Below are 24352 nucleotides of genomic sequence, written 5' to 3' on the forward strand. Positions count from 1 at the left end.
TTCCAATAATTATATAAACACAGATAGTCTTTAAGTTATACACACATATATATTGTACACATTATATACATGCATCATATAGTATAAACCTTATATATATTCATTAGGTATATGTAATACATGTGTACATATATATTACCAATATGTATATACATGTCATCATATATATTTTATAAAAGTATAATAAATAGCATATATGACAAATATATAATATATAATAAACATGATGCTTTTTAACATTTAATTAAGATTGATATTTACCTGATATTTGTTCTAATTGTTTTTTTCTTTTTTTTTATTACGCTCAGTTAGCCACTGTGTAGTACATCATTAGTTTTTGATGTAGTGTTCAGTGATTCATTAGTTACATATAACAACCAGTGCTCATCACAACATGCGCCCTCCTTAATACCCATCACCATGTTGCCCCCTCCCCCCAACCCCCCCCTCTGACACCCCCAGTCTGTTTCCCAGTGTCCATAGTCTCTCATGGTTCATCTCCCTCTCTGATATCTCCCCCTCAGATTTCCCTCCCTTCCCCTATGGTCCTCCATGCTATTGCTTATGTTCCACATATGAGTGAAACCATATGATAATTGTCTTTCTCTGCTTGACTTACTTTACTTAGCATAATCCCCTCCAGTTCCATCCATGTCAATGCAAATGGTGGGTATTCATCCTTTCTGATGGTTGAGTAATATTCCATTGCATATATGTACCACATCTTCTTTATCCATTCATCTGTTGAAGGGCATCTCGGCTCCTTCCACAGTTTAGCTATTGTGGACAATGCTGCTATGAACATTGGGGTGCATGTAGCCCTTTTTTTCACTACATCTGTATCTTTGCGGTAAATACCTAGTAGTGCAATTGCTGGATTGTAGGGTAGCTCTATCTTCAACATCTTGAGGAACCTCCATACTGTTTTCCAGAGTGGCTGTACCAGCTTGCATTCCCACCAACAGTGTAAGAGGGTTTCCCTTTCTCCACATCCTCACCAACATTTGTTGTTTCCTGTTTTGTTAATTTTTGCCATTCTAATTGGTGTAAGGTGGCATCTCATTGTGGTTTTGATTTGTATTTCCCTGATGGCTAGTGATGTTAACAGACACATTTTTTCATGTGTCTGTTAACCATTTATATGTCTTCTTTGGAGAAGTGTCTGTTCATGTCTTCTGCCCATTTTTTGACTGGGTTATTTGTTTTTTGAGTGTTGAGTTTGAAAAGTTCTTTATGTATCTTGGATTTCAATCCTTTATCTCTAAGGTCATTTGCAAATATCTTCTCCCATTCTGTGGGCTGCCTCTTACTTTTTTTAACTGTGTCTTTTGCTGTGCAGAAGCTTTTATCTTGATGAAGTCCCAAAAGTTCGTTTTTGCTTTTGTTTCACTTGTCTTTGGAGACGTGTCTTGAAAGAAGTTCCTGTGGCTGATGTTGAAGAGATCACTGCCTATGTTCTCCTCTAGGATTTTGATGGATTCCTGTCTCACACTAAGGTCTTTCATCCATTTTGAGTTTATCTTTGTGTATGGTATAAGGGAATGTTCCAGTTTCATTCTTCTATATGTAGCTGTCCAATTTTCCCAGCACCACTTATTGAAAAGACTGTCTTTTTTCCATTGGATATTTTTTCCTGATCTGTGAAAGATTAGTTAACCATAGAGTTGAGGGTCCATTTCTGGAGTCTCTGTTCTGTTCCATTGGTCTGTGTGTCTGTTTTTGTGCCAATACCATGCTCCTTGGTGACCACAGCTTTGTAATACAGCTTGAAGTCAGGCAACATAATGTCCCTAGCTTTGTTTTTCTTTTTCATCATTCCCTTGGTGATTTGGGGTCTTTTCAGGTTCCATACAAATTTCAGGATTGTTTGTTCCAGCTCTTTGAAAAATGCCAATGGTATTTTAATAGGAATGGCATTGAAAGTGTAGATTGCTCTAGGCAGCATAGACATTTTAACAATGTTTATTCTTCCAATCCATGAGCATGGAATGTTTTTCCATCTTTTTGTGTCTTCCTCAATTTCTTTCATAAGTGTTCTGTAGTTTCTAGGTATAGATCCTTTACCTCTTTGGTTAGGTTATAATTGTTATATTGTTCTCTATATGCCTCTGTATTTTTCAAAATGTTATTTTAAACAATGAAGAAAGTGTGCTATCTGTTGTCAAGAGCTTTCCATTTTTGTGACCACAGCTTAGCAACCATTTAAAAAAAAAAAAATAAGTAAGTAAGATGATCATAGACTTGCTTTGCGATAGTATGCTGTATACATTTAGCAGCTGTGTAAAGAAAAGAGGTTGTTTCCTAACCACCAGGTTAAACTATGGGTGTTTTGACACAGGATAGAGGAGATGGAATATTTCAGGTTGATTCATTTTGGAGTTCTTATGGTATCTCCTTGCTATGCAGTAGTTTTGAAGGACCAGGCTAAAATTCCACTTCCCAGGGACTTGGGTCTCACATAGGCACTTTCATTACTACATATGACCAAAACCACTTCATAGCTAACATAAATAACTTTTCAAAGAGGATATCTAGAAAGTGTTGCAGTAACAAATTAGTAAGGGCATTTTGTGAATTCTGATGATATTCTTTGTTAAGGTTTAGATCTTTGGGACAAATGTTTTGAATGAACTACTAGATACTTTAACAACTCTGTTCCATTGTGATTGTCTCATTTTATATTTTTCCAAGTATTTAAAATAATATTTAGTAGCTTTAAGGAAGCCTGCATGCCATTTTATAGAGTAGACCAAGTATAATTCATCCAGTTTTATGAGGTTTTGTAATTTATGAAAAAAGTTTATACTAATTTATGTTAATCTCTGACTATATCCAATTCATGCTACATAATATTACTTTTTAAAAAGGGACAAAACTCTTTATAGAGTTGGGAGAATCAGAAAATCAGAGATACGTATAAATCCTAAAATTCAACTAAACCATCTTTTTTTTTTTTTTAATCCATTCTCTAACCCCTACCACAATCTCTACAAAATGCTTTAAATCCTAGGAAGACATGGGATTCCTGTGATCCCGAGGCAGCCCAGCCTCCTCTGATTTTTTTCTTAGCAACTCTGACTGTTGGAATGTTCTTCCTTACATTAAATCTTTTCCCTGATCTGACTTCAGATTATCCACTTAGGTTCGAAATGGCTAAATAGGTTTGAAATGCCATTCGTGTGACTACCTTGCGGTAGGATCTATGGAAAACAGAAAACATCTATGATATATGGTCTAGAGTTCCACACCTCTCACATTTTGTTGGGCACTAAAAATGAGGAAATAATTGTTTGTGGAGCCATAAGTTCCCAGAAGCACAGAGAATGAATGCATTTCATGTACTTGTGTGTTGTACAAACTGGCGTAGTCATGTAATACTAAATGGGCAAATTATAATTTGGCCTGAGTCACAGAACTCCAGGTTAATATAGAGGTTTTTTTTCTCCTTCGTCTACCCATTCTGTGCTTTTCTCCACCCCATCTCTATTCACTCCCCGCTTAGGTGTGCCTAGCCTACACCATGCTACAGTCTAGATTTAGCATGAGAGGCTTTATGTTGCAGTGTTTAAAAAGGTTCCCAGAATCAGTCCGCCTTTCTTCAATCGTAACTCCTCCACTGAATGACCATGTTCAAATTCCTCAAATTCTTTATGCATCACTACAAAATGGAATACTAATAAACCTTACTTTATAAGGGTAGTGAGAAAACTGTGTGCATCCAAAAAAGTGAAGTACTAAGAACTCTTGGCACATGGAAAACACTCAGTAAGCATAGTAATTATTAACATCAATGAATGGGATTGTAGAGACTGCCTGTCAGTGTTAACAATTTTTCTCTTTAACCTTCAGGATCTTGTCATTCCTTTTGCTACAGTAAACTATAAAAGCATTTCATATTACTAGAGGTCGGTTTCAACAAATCTCTTGTACCATATGTATGAGGCTCATAAACTGCAGTCATAAATGCAGGTAGAAATGCTAGCTCACTTCAAAATGGGTAAAAACTACAGTTTAATGAAATTGCTTTTTACCTCTCTCCATCATCTTTATATGAGACTTTTTTACTCTCTTCAGGTGCCTAGCTTCTAAGAATGTTATATCTGGGCTTCAAATAACCTCAAATACCTCATAAATATCATGAAAACATCTTCACACTCTAACTTGGTTCTCGTGACATGTTTAATAAAAGAAGTTTCAGTTTACTATCACAACATAAACAATAATAATCTCATGATCTAAGAATCGGCCTTGTTTTTCCAAACAATCAATTATTTATTTGGCAATATCTTATGAATTATAGGTAGCCTCAGCTACTGGAATGTAAAAACAACTTTATAGTATGCAAATCTATCTCTCAAACTTTCATATAAAAAAATCTTTATTTATGTAAGTATGGAAAAGAGAGGCTTATAGATATTGAAGAAATGCTGAGAAAATTAAATTGGTCATATATACCTTAATGTACACATTATGTATATGTATAAATATGTGGGATAAATGGAAGCAAAGAATAAGCATAACACTAAAAAAATAAAATAATAAAATAAAATAAAAATTTCTACTGCATCTGACTGTCACAAAATTTTACCCAGGAAGTCATGCATTATTTACATCCATATTAAAGATGACACATGTGAGGGGCACCTGGATGGCTCAGTCGGTCAAGCATCTGACTCTTGGTTTCTGCTCAGGTCGTGATCTCAGGGTCTTGAGATCCAGCTCTGCTTGGAGTCTGCTTGAAAGCCTTTCCCCCTCTGTCTGCCTCTGTTCTTTCCCCTGCTCCTGTGTGCATGCTCTCTAAAATATAAATAAATAAGTAAAATCTTGAAAAAGAAAAAAAAAAAGATGACAGATGTTAGGCAACCTGCACAGACCCCCAGGACTAAGGAGCAAAAGAACAAGAACCTGTTTTGCCATCTGTGTCTGACACATACCAGGAGCATCGTAGGTAGCTATTGATTGAATAGATAAATGAAGATCTGAGGAGTTAAGATGGCGGAGCAGTAGGAGACACCGTTTTCAGCCGGTCCTCCGAGTCGAGCTGGATCGGTACCAGACCAGCCTAAACAACCACGGAACCAGCCTGAGACGCAGGAAGACACATCTGGATCTCTACAAATGAACATCTCCAGCGCTGAGTATTGAGGTACGAAGCGGGGAGCCATGAAACCGTGCACAGATATCGGAAGATAAACGGAAGGGGGAGGGAGCCGCCGCGCTCTGGCGCCGGGAAGCGGCAGCCACCTGCACGGGGGAGCGGGCGGACTCGAGGTCGGCACCCGCAAAACAGCAGACTGAGACCGTGAGCCGGGTGCGCGCGCCACCAGGCATCTCGCGGAACACCGGAATCCCGGTGTGCTCACTGGATCCAGACTGAGACCGGGAGATCCGGGAGCGCGCGCGGGGCGGCTGGCGGCTGGCGGCATTAGAAACACAAAGGACAGAGACTCCGGCCCTGGAAGTGAGGGCTGGGACGCCGGGTGTGGGGCGCACATCCCGGGACGCTGCAGGGTTGAGCAGCACCAACAGAAACAGAGTTAAAGTGGCCAGAACATTAGTAGAGAACGGGCCGCAATCCCTCTGTTCTGTGACAGAGGCTGAAATTCGGCCGCTGCTGCTCTGACCCTCAGAAGAGGCACAGCAAACCGCCAGGGAAAGCCGCCAGTGAACAAAAGCCTGGAAATACCGGCTCAGGGAGTGCCCAACCCCATCCCCCCTCGCAGGGGACGCCGAGACTCTACCCAAACATGGCTGCCTGAGTATCGGCGCGGCAGGCCCCTCCCCCAGAAGGCAGGCTGAAAAATCAAGAAGCCCACAACCCGAGGCGCCTGGGTGGCGCAGTCACTGAGCGCCTGCCTTCGGCTTAGGGCGTGATCCCGGCGTTCCGGAAAGGAGTCCCTCATCAGGCTCCTCCGCTGGGAGCCTGCTTCTTCCTCTCCCACTCCCCTGCTTCTGTTCCCTCTCTCGCTGGTTGGCTGCCACATAAATAAATAAATAAAATCTTTAAAGAAGAAGCCCACATCCCTAAGATCCCTATAAAACAAGGGGCACGGCCTGGGACCCAGTCAATAATTTGGGCTCTGGAAACCCCGCAACCTCTCTACATCAGAATGACAAGAAAGAGAGGCACCCCCCCAGCAAAGAAAAGACAGTGAGTCTGTGGCCTCTGCCACAGAAATAATGGATATGGATGTAACCAAATTATCAGAAATGGAATTCAGAGTAACGATGGTCAAAATGATGAGTAGAATTGAAAAAACTATTAACGAAAAGGTTACTGAGAATATAGAATCCTTAAGGACAGAAATGAGAGCGAATGTGACAGAAATTAAAAATTCTATGAGCCAAATGCAGGCAAAACTAGAGGCTCTGACGGCCAGGGTCGCAGAAGCAGAGGAACGGGTTAGTGAATTGGAGGATGGGTTAATAGAGGAAAAAATGAAAATAGAAGATGGTCTGAAAAAAATCCACGCCCACGAATGTAGGTTACGGGAGATTACTGACTCAATGAAACGATCCAATGTTAGAATCATCGGCATCCCCGAGGGGGTGGAGAAAAACAGAGGTCTAGAAGAGATATTTGAACAAATTGTAGCTGAAAACTTCCCTAATCTAGCAAGGGAAACAAACATTCGTGTCCAAGAGGCAGAGAGGACCCCTCCCAAGCTCAACCATGACAAACCTACGCCACGTCACGTCATAGTGCATTTCGCAAATATTAGATGCAAGGATACAGTATTGAAAGCGGCCAGGGCAAAGAAATTTCTCACGTACCAAGGCAAAAGCATCAGAATTACGTCAGACCTGTCTACACAGACCTGGAATGAGAGAAAGGGTTGGGGGAGCATATTTAAAGCTCTTTCAGAGAAAAACATGCAGCCAAGGATCCTTTATCCAGCAAGGCTGTCATTCAGAATTGATGGAGAAATAAAGACATTTCAGAATCGCCAGTCACTAACCAATTTTGTAACCACGAAACCAGCCCTACAGGAGATATTACGGGGGGTTCTATAAAAGTAAAAAGGCCCCAAGAGTGATACAGAACAGAAAGTCACAGCCAATACAAACAAAGACTTTACTGGCAACATGGCAACATTAAAATCATATCTCTCAGTACTCAGTCTTAATGTAAATGGTTTGAACCATCCCATAAAACGCCACAGGGTTGCAAATTGGATAAAAAGAAATGACCCATCCATTTGCTGTCTACAAGAGACTCATTTCAAACCCAAAGATGCATTCAGACTGAGAGTAAGGGGTTGGAGTACCATCTTTCACGCAAATGGACCTCAAAAGAAAGCTGGGGTAGCAATTCTCATATCAGATAAATTGGATTTTAAACTACAGACTATAGTTAGAGATGCAGAAGGGCACTATATTATTCTTAAGGGAAATATTCAACAAGTGGATATGACAATTATAAATATATATGCCCCCAACAGGGGAGCAGCAAGATACACAAGCCAACTCTTAACCAGAATAAAGAGACACATAGATAAAAATACATTAATAGTAGGGGACCTCAACACTCCACTATCAGAAATAGACAGAACACCCTGGCAAAAACTAAGCAAAGAATCAAAGGCTTTGAATGCCATACTCGACGAGTTGGACCTCATAGATATATATAGAACACTACACCCCAGAACCAAAGAATACTCATTCTATTCTAATGCCCATGGAACATTCTCAAGAATAGACCATGTTCTGGGACACAAAACAGGTCTCAACCGATACCAAAAGATTGAAATTATCCCCTGCATATTCTCAGACCACAACGCTCTGAAATTGGAACTCAACCACAAGGAAAAATTTGGAAGAAACTCAAACACTTGGAGACTAAGAACCATCCTGCTCAGGAATGACTCGATAAGCCAGGAAATCAAAAATCAAATTAAACAATTTATGGAGACCAATGAGAATGAAAATACAACAGTCCAAAACCTATGGGATACTGCAAAGGCAGTCCTAAGGGGGAAATACATAGCCATCCAAGCCTCACTCAAAAGAATAGAAAAATCTAAAATGCAGTTTTTATATTCTCACCTCAAGAAGCTGGAACAGCAACAGAGGGACAGGCCTCATCCATGCACGAGGAAGCAGTTGACCAAAATTAGAGCTGAAATCAATCAAGCAGAAACCAGAAGTACAGTAGAGCAGATCAACAGGACTAGAAGCTGGTTCTTTGAGAGAATCAATAAAATTGACAGACCACTGGCAAGACTTATCCAAAAGAAAAGAGAAAGGACCCAGATTATTAAAATTATGAATGAAAAAGGAGAGGTCACGACGAGCACCATTGAAATTGGAAGGATTATTAGAAATTTTTATCAACAGCTATATGCCAATAAACTAAGCAATCTGGAAGAGATGGAATCCTTCCTGGAAACCTATAAACTACCAAGATTGAAACCGGAAGAAATTGATTCCTTAAACAGGCCAATTAATTATGAAGAAATTGAGTCAGTGATAAACAACATTCCAAATAACAAAACTCCAGGCCTGGACGGTTTTCCTGGGGAATTCTACCAAACATTCAAAGAAGAAATAATACCTATTCTCCTAAAGCTATTTCAAAAAATAGAAACAGAAGGAAAGCTACCAAACTCATTCTATGAGGCCAATATTACCTTGATCCCCAAACCAGGCAAAGACCCCATCAAAAAGGAGAATTACAGACCTATTTCCCTAATGAATATGGACGCCAAAATCCTCAACAAGATACTTGCTAATAGAATCCAACAATACATTAAAAGGATTATCCATCACGATCAAGTGGGATTCATACCTGGGATGCAAGCGTGGTTCAATATTCGCAAATCAATCAGCGTGATACATCATATCAACAAGAAAAGACTCAGGAACCATATGATCCTCTCAATCGATGCCGAAAAAGCATTTGACAAAATACAGCATCCTTTCCTGATAAAAACCCTTCAGAGTGTAGGAATAGAAGGTACATTTCTCAATCTCATAAAAGCCATCTATGAAAAGCCTACTGCAAATAGCTGGAAGCCTTTCCCTTAAGATCAGGAACACGACAAGGATGCCCACTCTCGCCACTATTATTCAACATAGTACTAGAAGTCCTTGCAACAGCAATCAGATGACAAAAAGGGATCAAAGGTATTCAAATTGGCAAAGAAGAAGTCAAAATGTCTCTCTTTGCAGATGACATGATACTCTATATGGAAAACCCAAAAGAAGCCACTCCCAAATTATTAGAAGTTATAGAGCAATTCAGTAACGTGGCAGGATACAAAATAAATGCTCAGAAATCAGTTGCATTTCTATACACGAATAACGAGACCAAAGAAAGACAAATTAGGGAATCCATCCCATTTACAATAGCACCAAAAACCATACGTTACCTTGGAATTAACTTAACCAGAGACGTAAAGGACCTATATTCTAGAAACTATAAATCACTCTTGAAAGACATTGAGGAAGACATAAAAAGATGGAAAGATATTCCATGCTCATGGATCGGAAGAATTAACATAGTTAAAATGTCCATGCTACCCAGAGCAATCTACACTTTCAATGCTATCCCGATCAAAATACCAAGGACATTTTTCAAAGAACTGGAACAAACAGTCCTTAAATTTGTATGGAAACAGAAAAGGCCCCGAATCTCCAAGGAACTGCTGAAAAGGAAAAACAAAGCTGGGGGCATCACAATGCCGGATTTCGAGCTGTACTACAAAGCTGTGATCACAAAGACAGCATGGTACTGGCACAAAAACAGACACATAGACCAATGGAACAGAATAGAGAGCCCAGAAATGGACCCTCGGCTCTTTGGGCAACTAATATTTGATAAAGCAGGAAAAAACATCCGGTGGGAAAAAGACAGTCTCTTCAATAAATGGTGCTGGGAAAATTGGACAGCTACATGCAAGAGAATGAAACTTGACCACTATCTCACACCATACACAAAAATAAACTCCAAATGGATGAAAGACCTCGATGTGAGACAGGAATCCATCAAAATTCTAGAGGAGAACATAGGCAACAACCTCTACGACATCGGCCAAAGCAACCTTTTTCATGACACATCCCCAAAGGCAAGAGAAACAAAAGATAAAATGAATTTATGGGACTTCATCAAGATTAAAAGTTTCTGCACAGCCAAGGAAACAGTCAGAAAAACTAAGAGGCAGCCCACGGAATGGGAGAAGATATTTGCAAATGACACTACAGATAAAGGACTGGTATCCAAGATCTACAAAGAACTTCTCAAACTCAATACACGAGAAACAAATAAACAAATCAAAAAATGGGCAGAAGATATGAACAGACACTTTTCCAATGAAGACATACAAATGGCTAACAGACACATGAAAAAATGTTCAAAATCATTAGCCATCAAGGAAATTCAAATCAAAACCACACTGAGATACCACCTTACGCCAGTTAGAATGGCAAAAATAGACAAGGCAAGAAACAACAATTGTTGGAGAGGATGTGGAGAAAGGGGATCCCTCCTACATTGTTGGTGGGGATGCAAGTTGGTACAGCCACTCTGGAAAACAGTGTGGAGGTCCCTTAAAAAGTTAAAAATTGAGCTACCCTATGATCCAGCCATTGCACTACTGGGTATTTACCCCAAAGATACAGACGTAGTGAAGAGAAGGGCCATATGCGCCCCAATGTTCATAGCAGCAATGTCCACAATAGCTAAATCGTGGAAGGAGCCGAGATGCCCTTCAACAGATGACTGGATTAAGAAGTTGTGGTCCATATATACGATGGAATATTACTCAGCTATCAGAAAGAACGAGTTCTCAACATTTGCTACAACATGGACAGCACTGGAGGAGATAATGCTAAGTGAAATAAGTCAAGCAGAGAAAGACAACTATCATATGATTCCTCTCATCTATGGAACATAAGAACTAGGATGATCAGTAGGGGAAGAAAGGGATAAAGAAGGGGGGGGTAATCAGAAAAAGAATGAAACATGAGAGACTATGGACTATGAGAAACAAACTGAGGACTTCAGAGGGGAGGGGGGCGGGGGAATGGGATAGACCGGTGATGGGTAGTAAAGAGGGCACGTATTGCATGGTGCACTGGGTGTTATACAGAACTAATGAATCATTGAGCCTTACATTGGAAACCGGGGATGTACTGTATGGTGACTAACATAATATAATAAAAAATCATTAAAAAATAAATAAATAAATAATAAATAAATAAATAAATAAATAAAAAGATAAATGAAGATCTAACTTCATAAATTAATGAACCTATTATTTATCCTACATACAAGGGACCTGGAGACTACCTAGACAGAGATAAATTTTTAGTGGAAGTTTTCTAATAGATATTTGGAAAAGGGGTTCGTGGGCACAGGAACCAGCAAGTGTAAAGGCTCTAAGATGCAAATACGTTTGGAATATTTGATGGGCTGTAAATAAAAAGAGATTGAGATAATCATGTTCTTCCTAAAAAAGTTGGTATTTTACTATTATGTGGCAAAGCAAGTGAGAAAAGTGGTTTGGGGCAAGGAGGAGAAAGGCAGGGCAGAAACAAGACTGACCCTAGGAGGCCATAGGTTCTAAGATCTTGGACAAAGTACATACCTTCTGCAGTTTATACCGTATTTCATTAGGTGACATCTTGTTACAGTGACCTTCAAAGTGAACAGTAACCTGCAATTTCAAAACAGACTACAACTACAGTCAGCAGTATAAATGAAAATAGAATGATGTCGTGGGGTAAAATCATTGTCTGAGTCCTGCTTATGGAACTGGGTCAAGCCAAGTCTGAGTAGTGTCAGGAACAGGCTCTATTATGTCAGAGGGACTAACTAGAAAGCTGTTTTTGTGGTAGAAAGCTGAGCAAAGTAGGACAAGGTGGCTCACAGCAATCTGTGATCTCTGGCAGGAACAGTCTACAACGCAATCAAGGAATAGAGGTGGAATCTAAGGTAGGAAACGAAGTTGTATGCTTGTGGCCCAAAAAAGAAATAAAATCAGGAGCTAAGAGATTAGGAATCAGTTGAAACACAAGAGCAAAGATAGCTTACAACTGTGGCTGTGAACCGTGGGGAGTTGGAGGTTACGTCTATGTGATGTTGATTCTGTTATCTGAGATGATCCTAACCATGTCAGGAGACCCCTAGGAACAAATGAGATGATCACATCAAATTCAGATAATTAAAAATATCACATACATGCACATCCTCGTGTATTGTTCCATTGGAAAATGGGTCTTCCCCGAACAGCATTTACTGAAAAATCGATGTTCTAAGCTATTAACTTGATACAGTTCATTATTTATTTTTGCATCCAAGTTCAGCCATTACTCAGATATTTGTCCGTTTTGGCAACATATACTATAAGCCTGTTATAGATACAACTTTTACACACATCATGTGTTTAGAGGAGCCAAGATATAAATGCACCGAATAAAATAGCCATCATAACTTCCTGCATGATCTGAGATGATTGAAAGTCTGCATTTCAAAGCCACATTGACTTTGAGTCTGGGCCCAAACTTGCCTGACTCTGTTGCATTAGCTCTATTTCCATTGTCTCACTATAACATGTGAGACAGAAAACATATTTAAATTGTTCAGTGCCACCTGGAATAGTTCACTCCTGACCCAGCACACAGTGCCACGATGTCCCATTCTGTAGTGAGAGGAGACTTAGCCACGATTATAACAAGGCACCAGTAGAAAGAGAAATTTCAACTATTATTTCATTTCTTGTCATTGATACAGCTTATCACTTTCCTTCCCTGACATATAGAAATGGCATTTTCACCCAAATGTTTAAGTTATTGATTCAGAAAACTTTCTGGTGAGTTCCTTCTAATATGTCAGGGATTATGTTAAGTGCTAAATACACAGTTCTGAATAAAATAGGCAACTTGCACGTGTGTGTGTGTGTATATATATATATTTAATTTATATGTATATATAAAAATGTATATATATGTGTATATATATACACATATATATACACATATATATACATATAAATTAAAAATTAGAGACAAATTATATGAAGGACACAAATATAGGATTGAAGAATTCAGGGGCTCAGGCAAAGCAGATCAAAGGGACTAAGTTGAGTAAAAGGACATCATTCAACTTGGCCCAGCTTGGCCCTGTCCTGTCCACATAATGACAGTCCTCCAGCCTAGTTCTTATCAGATTGTTATGTCATCTTAGACAATTTGTTCGGGCAATATTAATGAGAAGGAAATACATGTCAGTTCTATTTCTTACATATTCCCAGTTGCTGCTCTTCCTGCTGCTCTTTTTTGTCTTGTTTTTTTAATCTCTGGCCTGGACCAAAATAGAATTCTTAAACTACTGTTCTTCTAGAAAGACATTCTTTGTCATCTTAAAGATAAACCTTATCACATATCACATAAGAGTAGAAAGCTCAGAGGTAGACATTGGGAAGGATCTAACTCACAGTCGTTACTCTTCAGGAGACAGGAAATAGGAGCAGATACTGTATGAAGGTGTATTCCTGGCATAGAATATAAAAGATAGTAGTTCTGTTCAGAGAATACTGCCTCAACAGGAGGACAAGACTTCAGTGCTTCACTGACCCATGGCCACTCTGAAGGGGCACGCTCTACATGTGCCAGCTGGTCCAGGGATCTTGGCCGCAGTAACTAATCTCTTCATCTCTCTTACCGCAAAGGACACATCTCAAGTCTTGAAATGGACTATTATGGGAGATTTTCTTATTTGGGCCTACATCCATGCCCTTTATTACCCCTGAGTTACCGTAAGGTTTCCTAAGAGTTGTATTTCTCTCTCCATTTTGGCACTGGGGGATCTCTCTGTCATTTGTACTCAGCTTTATATTATTATCGTTGTTGTTGTTATTATTATTATTATTATTTTACTCTGTCAGAATTTAAAAATATTTTTAGGGATGCCTGGGTGCCTTAGTCAGTTAAGCATCTGCCTTCGGCTCAGGTCATGATCCCAGGGTCCTGGGATCGAGTCCTGCATCGGGCTCCTTGCTCAGCAGGGAGCCTGCTTCTCCCTCTGCCTGCAGCTCCCCCTGCTTGTGCTCGCTCGCTCTCTGTCTGACAAATAAATAAAATCTTCAAAAAAAACACCCTCCATTTAAAAAAATTAAATAAATAAAATAAAAATATTTTTAGCAGTGGAATCTTGTGGTAAGATGGGAGTTACAGATGATTGTTGTCTGCATTAGTTCAGTCTGCCTTGTGATATAAACCAGGGGGGGAAAAACAGTCTGAACCCTGAACTTTCATTTCTTCAGAGTAAAACAGTAATAATGATGCCAGTTCCACAGATGTTAGAAAGCATAAAATTATTTCTTGCATGTGAAAGAGCCTGAAATATTGTGAAATCCTATGCAAATACAAGAAAGTGTAAATATTATAATTTACAATCACATCAGATGAACTTCTACCACTTAACAAGGCCCGCAGGAAATAAGTGTTTTATTAGAAACAACATTGATTTTTTTTCCAATCTGCGAGCAAATTGAGTGGTGTTACGTGCTATTCTGAGAAACACGGGGGCCTACATTGCCAGGGGAATGGTTTGTAATAAAAGAGATGGATACCAGTAGAAAGATGGCAGGTTTCTACAGACATTTTCTACTTGACATGTCCTTGCCAGTAGAGTATCTCGATTGAATTCATGTCAAGTAACATACATCTCTGAAATTCAGTGTTCAAAATATATCATGAGACACAGTGGCTCCTAAAAACAGATTGAGTGTGCATTAAACAGTGTGTCAGAGTGGAGTTTAGAAGTTAGGCAATTCAATTTGAAAACTGGTAGGTTTTTGTGTGGGGAATGAGTGTAGGCTAGGAGGACGGGGAGAATCAAATCAAATAAAGAACAACTGGAACCACACATAAACGTTGCCATCTCTCTTTTTTCTGTAGGACTCACAGCTGAAAGCAATGAAAGAGACTGTACATCTCTGCCTATCAACCGTGTTCCGTAACCAACCTCCCCCTTTGAGTCTAACGAGGTCAAATCCAACTCAGCTGCCAATTCTACCTGGGACACTTGGCCCCATGATTCCTGATGCAAGTTCAAAATTCCAGGTACACCTCAGTCATGCTTTGAAAGTATAAGCAAGTAATGCACTGTCTTTATACTTCATTCTGTGTGACCATCAGAATGGACCCAAGTAAGATATGAAATTCACTGAAAGATTAGGAAGCAAATGGAAGACAGTAACCCTTTGTAAAGTCTCTGTGGTCATTTGGAGAACATTGGAAGACAAAATTTGTTTTAGAGAGCCAGGTGCTTTTTAGCCAGAATTGCCTAATTATAAAAATAATTAATATCATAATTATTCTGAAATAATCTAAAATTATTTTAAACCAATATTTTAACAGTACTATTTCAATTTATTTATAATAATTACAATCACTTAATAATATAATTTAACAATACAATATTTGTTATAGAATTTAATATAATTATGTTATTAATCATATTTTAATGATAATAACTGTTATTTATAATTAATTAAAAGAAAACATCTTATATTACATACAGGTATATACACCAGAGGCTTAATATGGAAAATATTTTCTTCTGGGGTGTAACAGTCATCCTTACAAAAGTGGATACTACTTTAAAAAATTAAGGCCATAGTTTTCAACACTTCCTGCACATGTGACTCTCTTGGGATACTTGTAAGAAAATTCTGACACTTGGGGGTGCCTGGGTGGCTCAGTTGGTTAAGCATCTGCGTTTGGCCCAGGTCATGATCCCAGGGTCTTGGGATCAAGTCCCACATCGGGCTCCGTGCTCAGCGGGGAGCCTGCTTCTCCCACTCCCCCTCCCCCTGTTTGTGCGCTCTCTCTCTCTCAAATAAATAAATAAATAAAAACCTAGAAGAAAAGAAAAGAAATCCTGACACCCCAAACCTATTAAATTCTTTCTGGTTAGGTTATAAGTCATCAGTAGTTTTTAAAAGCTCCCCAGGAGATTCTGAGAACCAGTGAATTAAGCAAAACTTCCTCGACTCCCACCACTACCCTGCATTAGACAGGGCAGAGGGGCATTTGTTGCTTTCTGTTTCACTTGTCAGATTCCATTTACAGGCTCTACATTTAAATAAATCCTACACTCTGAAATAGTTATTGGAGAAAGTGTAGCTTCGGGCAGTATATTTGAAAGTGATGGCTGACTGCTAGCCTTAGGACCACTTGCTGTAAAGTGAGTGTTCAAGATGCCAGTCCGCCTTCTAATGCATATCTCTAGCGGTGGGCCCGGAAACGCCTGAGAACCACCGATGCGTTACCCAGTGATGCAGTACTTTGGGGGCTTTCTTACTGCCTATTCTGATTCTCTACACTTGAATTAAAAAGGGTGTGCACAAATGTCAGTTTAGAGAAATACCATTTTCAGAATCAAAAACAAGAGGAAAAAAAATGTAATGTTATGTTTTTATCTGTAACTAATCAATGTATGGACTGCACAGATTTAGTCCGTATAATCTCATGTTTCTCTGTCAAAAGTCATTTAAAAATACATATTTTCATTTCATCTTATTCTCTTTTTACTCTGTACCTAAGGATCTCTAGAAATGTTTAGGCCAGTGTTTTTCTCCTTTATTTCTTTCCCGCCTCTTTGGAAACTCTGGGTCTAAAGTGTTCGTTTGCTTAACCAAAGGCAGGGAAGAAAGTTAAATAATAATATATTTGTTACGTTAGGAAAAATCCTGAAGAAATCCATTGACACTGGTCACTGGTAAAATGCCAGGCTTCTCACACAGTGTCACGCACCCACTGGGAAGCCCACACCCTACCTCCTTAGTGTTGGTCTAAGAGAGGAGCAAAGGTTCAGCCTTATTAAGTCTGTTGACTTTGGGCAAAGCACTTTGTAATTCTGTGGGCACACAGGATGCTCATCTCCAACTCAAAATATGTTTGTTTAGGCCCAATTAAAACTGGGCTCTTTATGACCCTGAACGTGTGGAGGAAGTTACTGATTGTTACTTTAACTGATTTACTATGAATAAATGTATGTCCTGTCCTTGAAATAAATAATAAATATTTATTATTTTCCTTGGCTTATCACAGAAAAATGTAGGAAGCATTTAGATGAGGCTGGTTTAGGAATTGCTCATTTCTCAAAAAGCAATAACAGAAAAATCCAATTGTTTAAGATAAAGTTCAATAAATGTAAGTTGATGTACTATAGAGCACCCTGTTTTATGGATTAGCATTAAAAGCTTCTCTAGTGTTTATGTTTTGCCTGCATTCTTTATCTTTTCATTAGTGGTGGAAATTGTATTTTATGTGTACTTGGGGTTTCGGCTCTATGCCGGCGCCTCAGAAAACATTTTTAAAATCCCAAATAATATGATGTGATGTGGGGTGTGCATAAGAGAGACCCTTCAGTCACGGAATCTTTTTTTCTCCGTATGTGAACCAAGGAACTTTTAAATGAGGACATTTAACCGGTACACCTTCGGAGTTGGCTAATTGTAGCTGCAGTGACGTGATGTGCCTGCCTGAGAGCTGTGAGGGGACCACATCACTTACTTTCCCTGTGCCTCAGTTTCCCCAAGTGCCTGTCAGAGTGTTGTTGTGGCATGAACATTACAACTAATAACTCCCCCTGTTTTCCATGGACTATGACTGGTCTCATCTACTTTCATTTGGTTTCTTAAATCTTCAACTCTTGGATGGTTTTCCCTGAAATCTGAAACACAGCCAAGTAAGCAATTTTCAACTCACATCTGGAAAAGAGACAAAATACCACATACCTACCGTGGCCCTCCCCACCCCCAAAACGTCATTTTATTTTATTATTCTTAAAGAAGATTTGGTAATGCAGTCAAAATTTTCATTGCGTTATTCACGTGTGTATATGTGTATGTGTATACATGCATACATACATACGCATTATTACATTAATTATATATGTATATATATGTACACACACATATGTATGTATTTCACTATGGATTTTAAAAGCCACAGATTTCATTAGGTGGGGAGTTCAACATTACAAGAATCTACTGGCAAAAACTTAAAAAATTTTATATATCGGTAGCCTCTGTGCTTTTTTTTTTAAGATTTATTTATTTGAGAGAGAGAGAGGGTGTGTGAGCAGAGGGAGGGGTAGAGAGAGTGAGAGAACCTCAGGCAGACTCTCCTGCTGAGTGCAGAGCCCAGATGCAGGGCTCGGTCCCAGGACCCTGACATGCCCTGAGCCGAAATCAAGAGTCAGACACTTAACTGACTGAGCCACCCAGGCGCCCCTGGGAACCTCTACTTTTTTGTTAATTCTGGAGGATGCCTTTATATGACCTTTTAGTCCTACAGCTGTAGTTTCTGCTGAGGACCCTCAGTCAGGTCAGTCAGCCTCCTTTCCCTCATTGTATTCTCCATAGTTGTTATGTTGCTTCTCCCTAATTTGAGTGAATTTTTTCCTACCCTCCAAGTTAGAATTATTTTTTCCTATTTTCAATGCTCTGATAGCACAGCGTCTACCCCTCATGGGTCTTGGTCATACCACGAATACAGTGATGGCTGCATACTCTTCTCTCCCTAAAGGAGACGATTGTGCTTAGCTCCTTGATTTGCTCACATTACTCGGTGTCCAGAATGATGTTTCTACGGAATTTGAAATGACACTTGCTGTATTTCTGTTTTAGTCAGTTCAGGATGTTATAACAAAGTGCCATAGACTAGGGGACTTAAACAACAGACACTCATTTCCCACAGTTCTGGAGGCTGTGAAGCCCAAGATCAAGGTCCTCCCAGATTCAGTGCTTGATGAGGGCCCTGTTCCTGGAAGGTAAACAGCTGCCTTTTGGCTGAGTGCTCACATGGTCTTTTTTAGACGTGTGTGACTGGAAAGAGATCTCTTTCTCTCTGTCTTTATACTTTTTATGAGGGCACTAATCCCACCACAAGGGCCCCACCATCATGACTTAATCTAATCCTAATTACCTTCAGAAGGCCCAGCTCCTAATACCATCATACTGGGGCCTAAGGCTTTAACATAGGAATTTTAAATGACACAGATACTCAATCCATAGCAGTGCCCCTCTTCTTGGATATTTTCCTTATTTAGAAGTTAGAAAATATATATTATTGAGTGCTCATTAAGTGCTCAATATTCAATTAAACTGTTTTCCATCTGAACGGCAGGACCATGCTCATCCCTGGGGATGCAAATTTGAAATCACATGACCTATTGGACACTGAGTGACTTCTCTGTAAAAAGAAAACAAGAGAAAAAAATGCAAGGGGTGTGTGGTAGATAAGGACTTTTTTTTTTTTGTATTTGGAATTTTGTATTCCAAATAGCTTTGATTAAAAATAAAGACTAAGGAGACCTGAATTCAAAGGCACATGAGATGATATCTTTGTTATATCTTTGTTATGAGATTATATATTTATTATGTAGAAAATATTGTTCCAACAGCGAAGTAAAGAGCAAAGGTACAAGCTGGCAGCTCTGATTTGCATTTGCATAAAATAACTCTTAACTAGAGTGGAAACAAGCAAACCAGTGGCAGTCTATTTCACTGAACCACGCAGGAAGTGATGGTGATTTGATCTATGGTACAGAAATGGGAACAGGGTTCCAGATGTCATGGGGACATAGAACTGCTGTGACATAGTGGCTAAGTGGGATGTATGAAGGCAGGACGTGAAGAAGAATACTCAGTGGTTGCATTCATTTGCTGTGATGCAAAAGGCAAGAGGAGAACCAAGACTGGTTTGTTTTTCAACAGGCGAAGTGTTAGAGGTGTCTCACACAGTCAAGTGTCTGTATCCCATAGGTGATTAAACATTTAAATCTGGAATTCAGGGAAGACACCTGAGTGGAGATAAAGGATTTGGCATCATTATTATGGCTGGTGATTAAATGTTGGAAGTAGATTAAATGACTTGACAAGACAGTGTAGAGTGAAGAGATGAGGGCCACATAGGACCCCAGAGAAGAGAAATACCTTCAGTATGGTTTTATGTGTAGTCTAATTGATGGAATGTTTAGGGTAAAAATACATCTCTCATCTTTCATTAATTTCCTCTCTTCATTACACATTTGGACTGGGAACCATGACTTTTCATGCTTTTTACCAGCACAAAACAACGGAATATGCATGTCATTGTGTAAACTTAGAATGGTGAATATTCCATGGCTGGTATCTGCTTTTAAACCTGACTGGGGTCCTTGACATTCCATTGGTTGGGCGTCTGACTCTTGGTTTTGTCTCAGGTCATGATCTCAGGGTTGTGAGATCGAGCCCCACGTGGAGCTCCAAGCTCAGTGGAGAGTGGTTGAGATTCTCTTCATCTTCTGCTGCCTCTTCCCCTGCTGCTCTCTCTCTCTCTAAAATAAATAAATAAATCTTAAAACAATAAGATAAAAGCTGACTATTAAGTTTTCAGAATTTGTACTAGTCAGCTCATAAACACAGTGCTTCTTAAATATTAATTACATACACTTAAAATTAAGTAAAATTTACTAAAAGCAAATGTGGTAAATACCAAAACTACTACATCGTGCTATTATGCCTTGTTTTTGAAGATATTATAATATATCTTTTGGATCCATGTGGTGGAAATATGATATGCTGCTGTGCTACTGATATCTCTTTACAATTCGTATTCGATAATATCACCTTGGTAGATCGAAATTGGTAGTATTTATACCATAGAAATTGACAAACACTACAAATCAGGGTCTTCCTAACCCCCTAAGTTAGTGAATAACACACTCCTGTGTATGTATGAGTGTGGCGTGTGTGTGTGTGTTAAACCTTTAAGATCTTACTGGGCATCATAATATATAAACAATATGTGATCAACATACTCATTTGTTTTTGTCTTCTTGTGTGGTAGAGCTAGATGAATAGTAAGTGCGGAGAAAAGGCAAAACAATTACTTTTACAAACTGCTTGTTTAATTAATGGCATGTTCTAAAAACAACTAACAATTTTTATATGTCCATTATACTGTTTTCCTTAATTATATTCATTTTATTATAAAATATTAAATGTGACTTTATGTAATTTAGAAAATACGCAAATGTAGGAGGAAGAACAGGAGGCCTATTACCCAGAGGTCTATTTTTAGGTGAAAAAATATGAATTATTAATATAGTAATGTCATTGGTGTTTACAGCTGCATGATATGGAGTTTAAGAGCTAGGATTCACTTTACACTAGGCTGATGATATTTACCTGTGAGTGTTTCTGGAAGGGTTAAATAAGATGTGAAAAAGACCAGACACTGGCCCTGGCACATTAGTCAAAGACCGTTCCCAGCCTCCTTCCTTCCTCTCTCCTCCCTTCCTCAGAGTTGATGTCTCTGTAGGACAGGCTCCCCTCAGCCTTGGTCCCTCTGCAGGGCTGTTTAGGAAAGAATATGAGGTGCTGCCTGCACCACGCCTCCAAGGTCGCGTGCCTCATGGGGACTGTTGGGTTGTTCTCGCCTCCTCACCACGGGGTCATCTGCTTCCTGGTCCCAAACCCACCAGTTACCACATCAGGGCAGAGACGTTCAAAGGGAGAAAAGGCTCATGTTTCTTGACTTTTTTTTTTAAGTTGTTATTTATTTATTTGAGAGAGAGAGAGAGCACAAGTGTGGGGCAGAGGCAGAGGGAGAAGCAGACTCCCCATTGAGCAGGGAGCCCAATGTGGGGCTTGATCCCAGGATCCTGGGATCATGACCTGAGTTGAAGGCAGATGCTTAACAGACTGAGCCACCCAGTCATCCTAAGGGTCATGTTTCTGTCCCAAGTGTTCTAGCCAAGACCCTTGAGGGCATGGGGGTCTTCTGCCTATGTAATTAGGCTGTACTTTTCATCAACACCCAAGAAATCTTGTGTAATGAACATAAATACAAGGAAAATTTCTTTTTTTAAAGAGCTAAGATTCATAAGTCAGACTGACCAAGTAAAAATCTGTTTTCTGCAATTTTCTAACTTTGAAACCTTGATCAAATTACTTCTCTGGGGGGCGCCTGGGTGGCACAGCGGTTAAGCGTCTGCCTTCGGCTCAGGGCGTGATCCCGGTGTTATGGGATCGAGCCCCACATCAGGCTCTTCCGCTATGAGCCTGCTTCTTCCTCTCCCACTCCCCCTGCTTGTGTTCCCTCTCTCGCTGGCTGTCTCTATCCTGTCAAATAAATAAATAAAATCTTTAAAAAAAAAAAAAATTACTTCTCTGGGACTAATCTTCCGTTTATATAAATAGAGACAATAACAGCACCAACGCTATAGAGTTGATGTGAAGAATTAATAAAAAAAAAAATCCACATACAACATTCAGCATATGTAGTAGTGTTCGACACTGAGAAACAACAAAAGTAGGAAATAAGTATTATATCTGGAAAGCAGGATAACACTTTGAGAAGATTTAAAGAAGATTTTGGCATAGAATATTACTTTAATTAAAACAAAAACTGTGCCTTGTGTTATTGTTGATATGTGAGTATACAATATATCTATCCAAATGAGCATGACTATAGTTTTTTTAGCATGGTAGTATGGATGGATTCTCACAATGCATTTAATGTCAGTGATCATAATAGTAAACGCCGTGGGGAAAGGAGAACATTGAAAGACAGCAGAAAGGAAAAGCAATTCAGATAAGTAATGCTGAAAAAAAAAAAAAAACAATGAAGAAATTGTGTTATGAAAATCCAGTATTTCATCCTCACCCCAGGCGGTGACCATCTTCTCTCTTTTTCTTTCCATGCCACTCACTGCCTTGGATTTAGCTGCAGTTTACATTGGTAAAGGTCACAACCGTGGTATCTACTTAATTGGACAAGGATGATTTGTTTTTTGTGTTTTTTTCCCCCAGTTTGTTAGAAATGCCAAAGTCATTCTAGGGCAGCAGTCAACAGTGACCCTATTCAGGAGCTTAAAGGCATCCGAGCGAAAATTGCATTCTGCTTGGTGCCCGGCAGTTTAAAGCAAAGTGGATTTGTATTTCCCTCTCTTCTGCCAAAAATCTGTTGCAATGCAATTTCCAAGAACTCTCAAGGCAGTGCACCTGGAATCATCATAGACCAAAGCGTCTCAACCTAGGCTGCATTTTTAATCACCGGTGTTTCACTCACACCTGAGTTGACGTCAACAATCACAATTCTGATACAATCCAGCTGAAAAGCAGGCTAGTTTGGGGATTATTCCAAGCTCCCAGATTATTCTAATTTATATCCAATGTTGAGAACTATTAAGATCCTTACTCTACGAATGGGAAGGGAGTCTAAGAATTAAGCCTGCCCTTTTCCCCCACTTCCCTAGAGAAGAGAAGATTTCTCGACTAGCTCAGAGGTTTTAGATAGATCTGGTGTTCTACCAGTTGTCTGTCATTAGCGCACTATTTGGTTATCTTTCACACCTAACAACTATTGGTATTCTTCCAGGCTACAAAAATATATTGTATATCTTTATATCCAGGGTTATTGTAAGGATAAAAATGAACACATAAGTTTAAAACATTTTTGTAAAATATAACATTACAACTAAGGAATTTTGTTTGGATTTCATTTTTGGTCCTAGGAGGTCTTAATATCTTCTTTGATTACTTCACAGCAGAGATGGCATACATGTGGCAATGAAGCTAAGCTTCAGTTAAAAATATATCATGTTTTACACATTGTTTTATGAATATACATATTATATATGTACATAAATATTTATAAAATTATAGTATCAATTATAAGATACATGTTTGATCTGGTAAATATGAAAACTGAACCCACAAGGAATCTTTGATCTATTTTGTTTAGTATACTGGTGTGCAGGTTTGTACCTTGGAATAGTCTGAAGCCAAATTCTCATTAGCTTTCATTTATTCTTGATCCTTGATACTTATATAATAAGAACATTATTTATAGAAATTGATTAGTTGAGTATCTCTATGAAGTGCTTTCAAAGACAGTTGTTAGCAACAGGAGGACATAATTCATTCAATCTTCCTAAAATTAAAATGAGAATAAAACATTCTTGGTCAGGGGCGTCTGGGGGGCACAGCGGTTAAGCATCTGCCTTCGGCTCAGGGCATGATCCTGGCGTTATGGGATCCAGCCCCACATCAGGCTCTCCACTATGAGCCTGCTTCTTCCTCTCCCACTCCCCCTGCTTGTGTTCCCTCTCTCGCTGGCTGTCTCTATCTCTGTCGAATAAATAAATAAAATCTTTAAAAAAAAAAAAAACATTCTTGGTCAAAATGTTATCTTAGGTAAGTCTAGGAAATCATATCAATATTCAGAGAAAACCTCACTGCTTATCTTCTCTGTCATAAAAGAATGGCCACCAGGTTCCATTTTCTTTTTATTTTCTTTCATAATTGAGATTCTATTGGTTGTCTTGAGGACCAATACACAGATATTTCAA

At 39.1% G+C, this 24352-nt stretch overlaps 1 protein-coding gene across 1 annotated transcript in view; it reads left to right on the plus strand.

The window, feature by feature from the left end:
- The window catches only part of LUZP2 (leucine zipper protein 2), a 464145-nt gene that overhangs the window by 379706 nt on the left and 60087 nt on the right, over window positions 1-24352 (plus strand). Inside the window, exon 9 of the mRNA XM_087855355.1 lies at window positions 14902-15066. Coding sequence (XP_087711481.1) covers window positions 14902-15066 — 165 coding nt within the window. The remainder of the gene's footprint in view (window positions 1-14901; window positions 15067-24352) is intronic.

The sequence above is a fragment of the Ursus americanus genome, chromosome 24, assembly GCF_024610735.1.
Source record: "Ursus americanus isolate L20-20 chromosome 24, mUrsAme1.1.p, whole genome shotgun sequence".
In the NCBI taxonomy this organism is placed as follows: Eukaryota; Metazoa; Chordata; class Mammalia; order Carnivora; family Ursidae; genus Ursus; species Ursus americanus.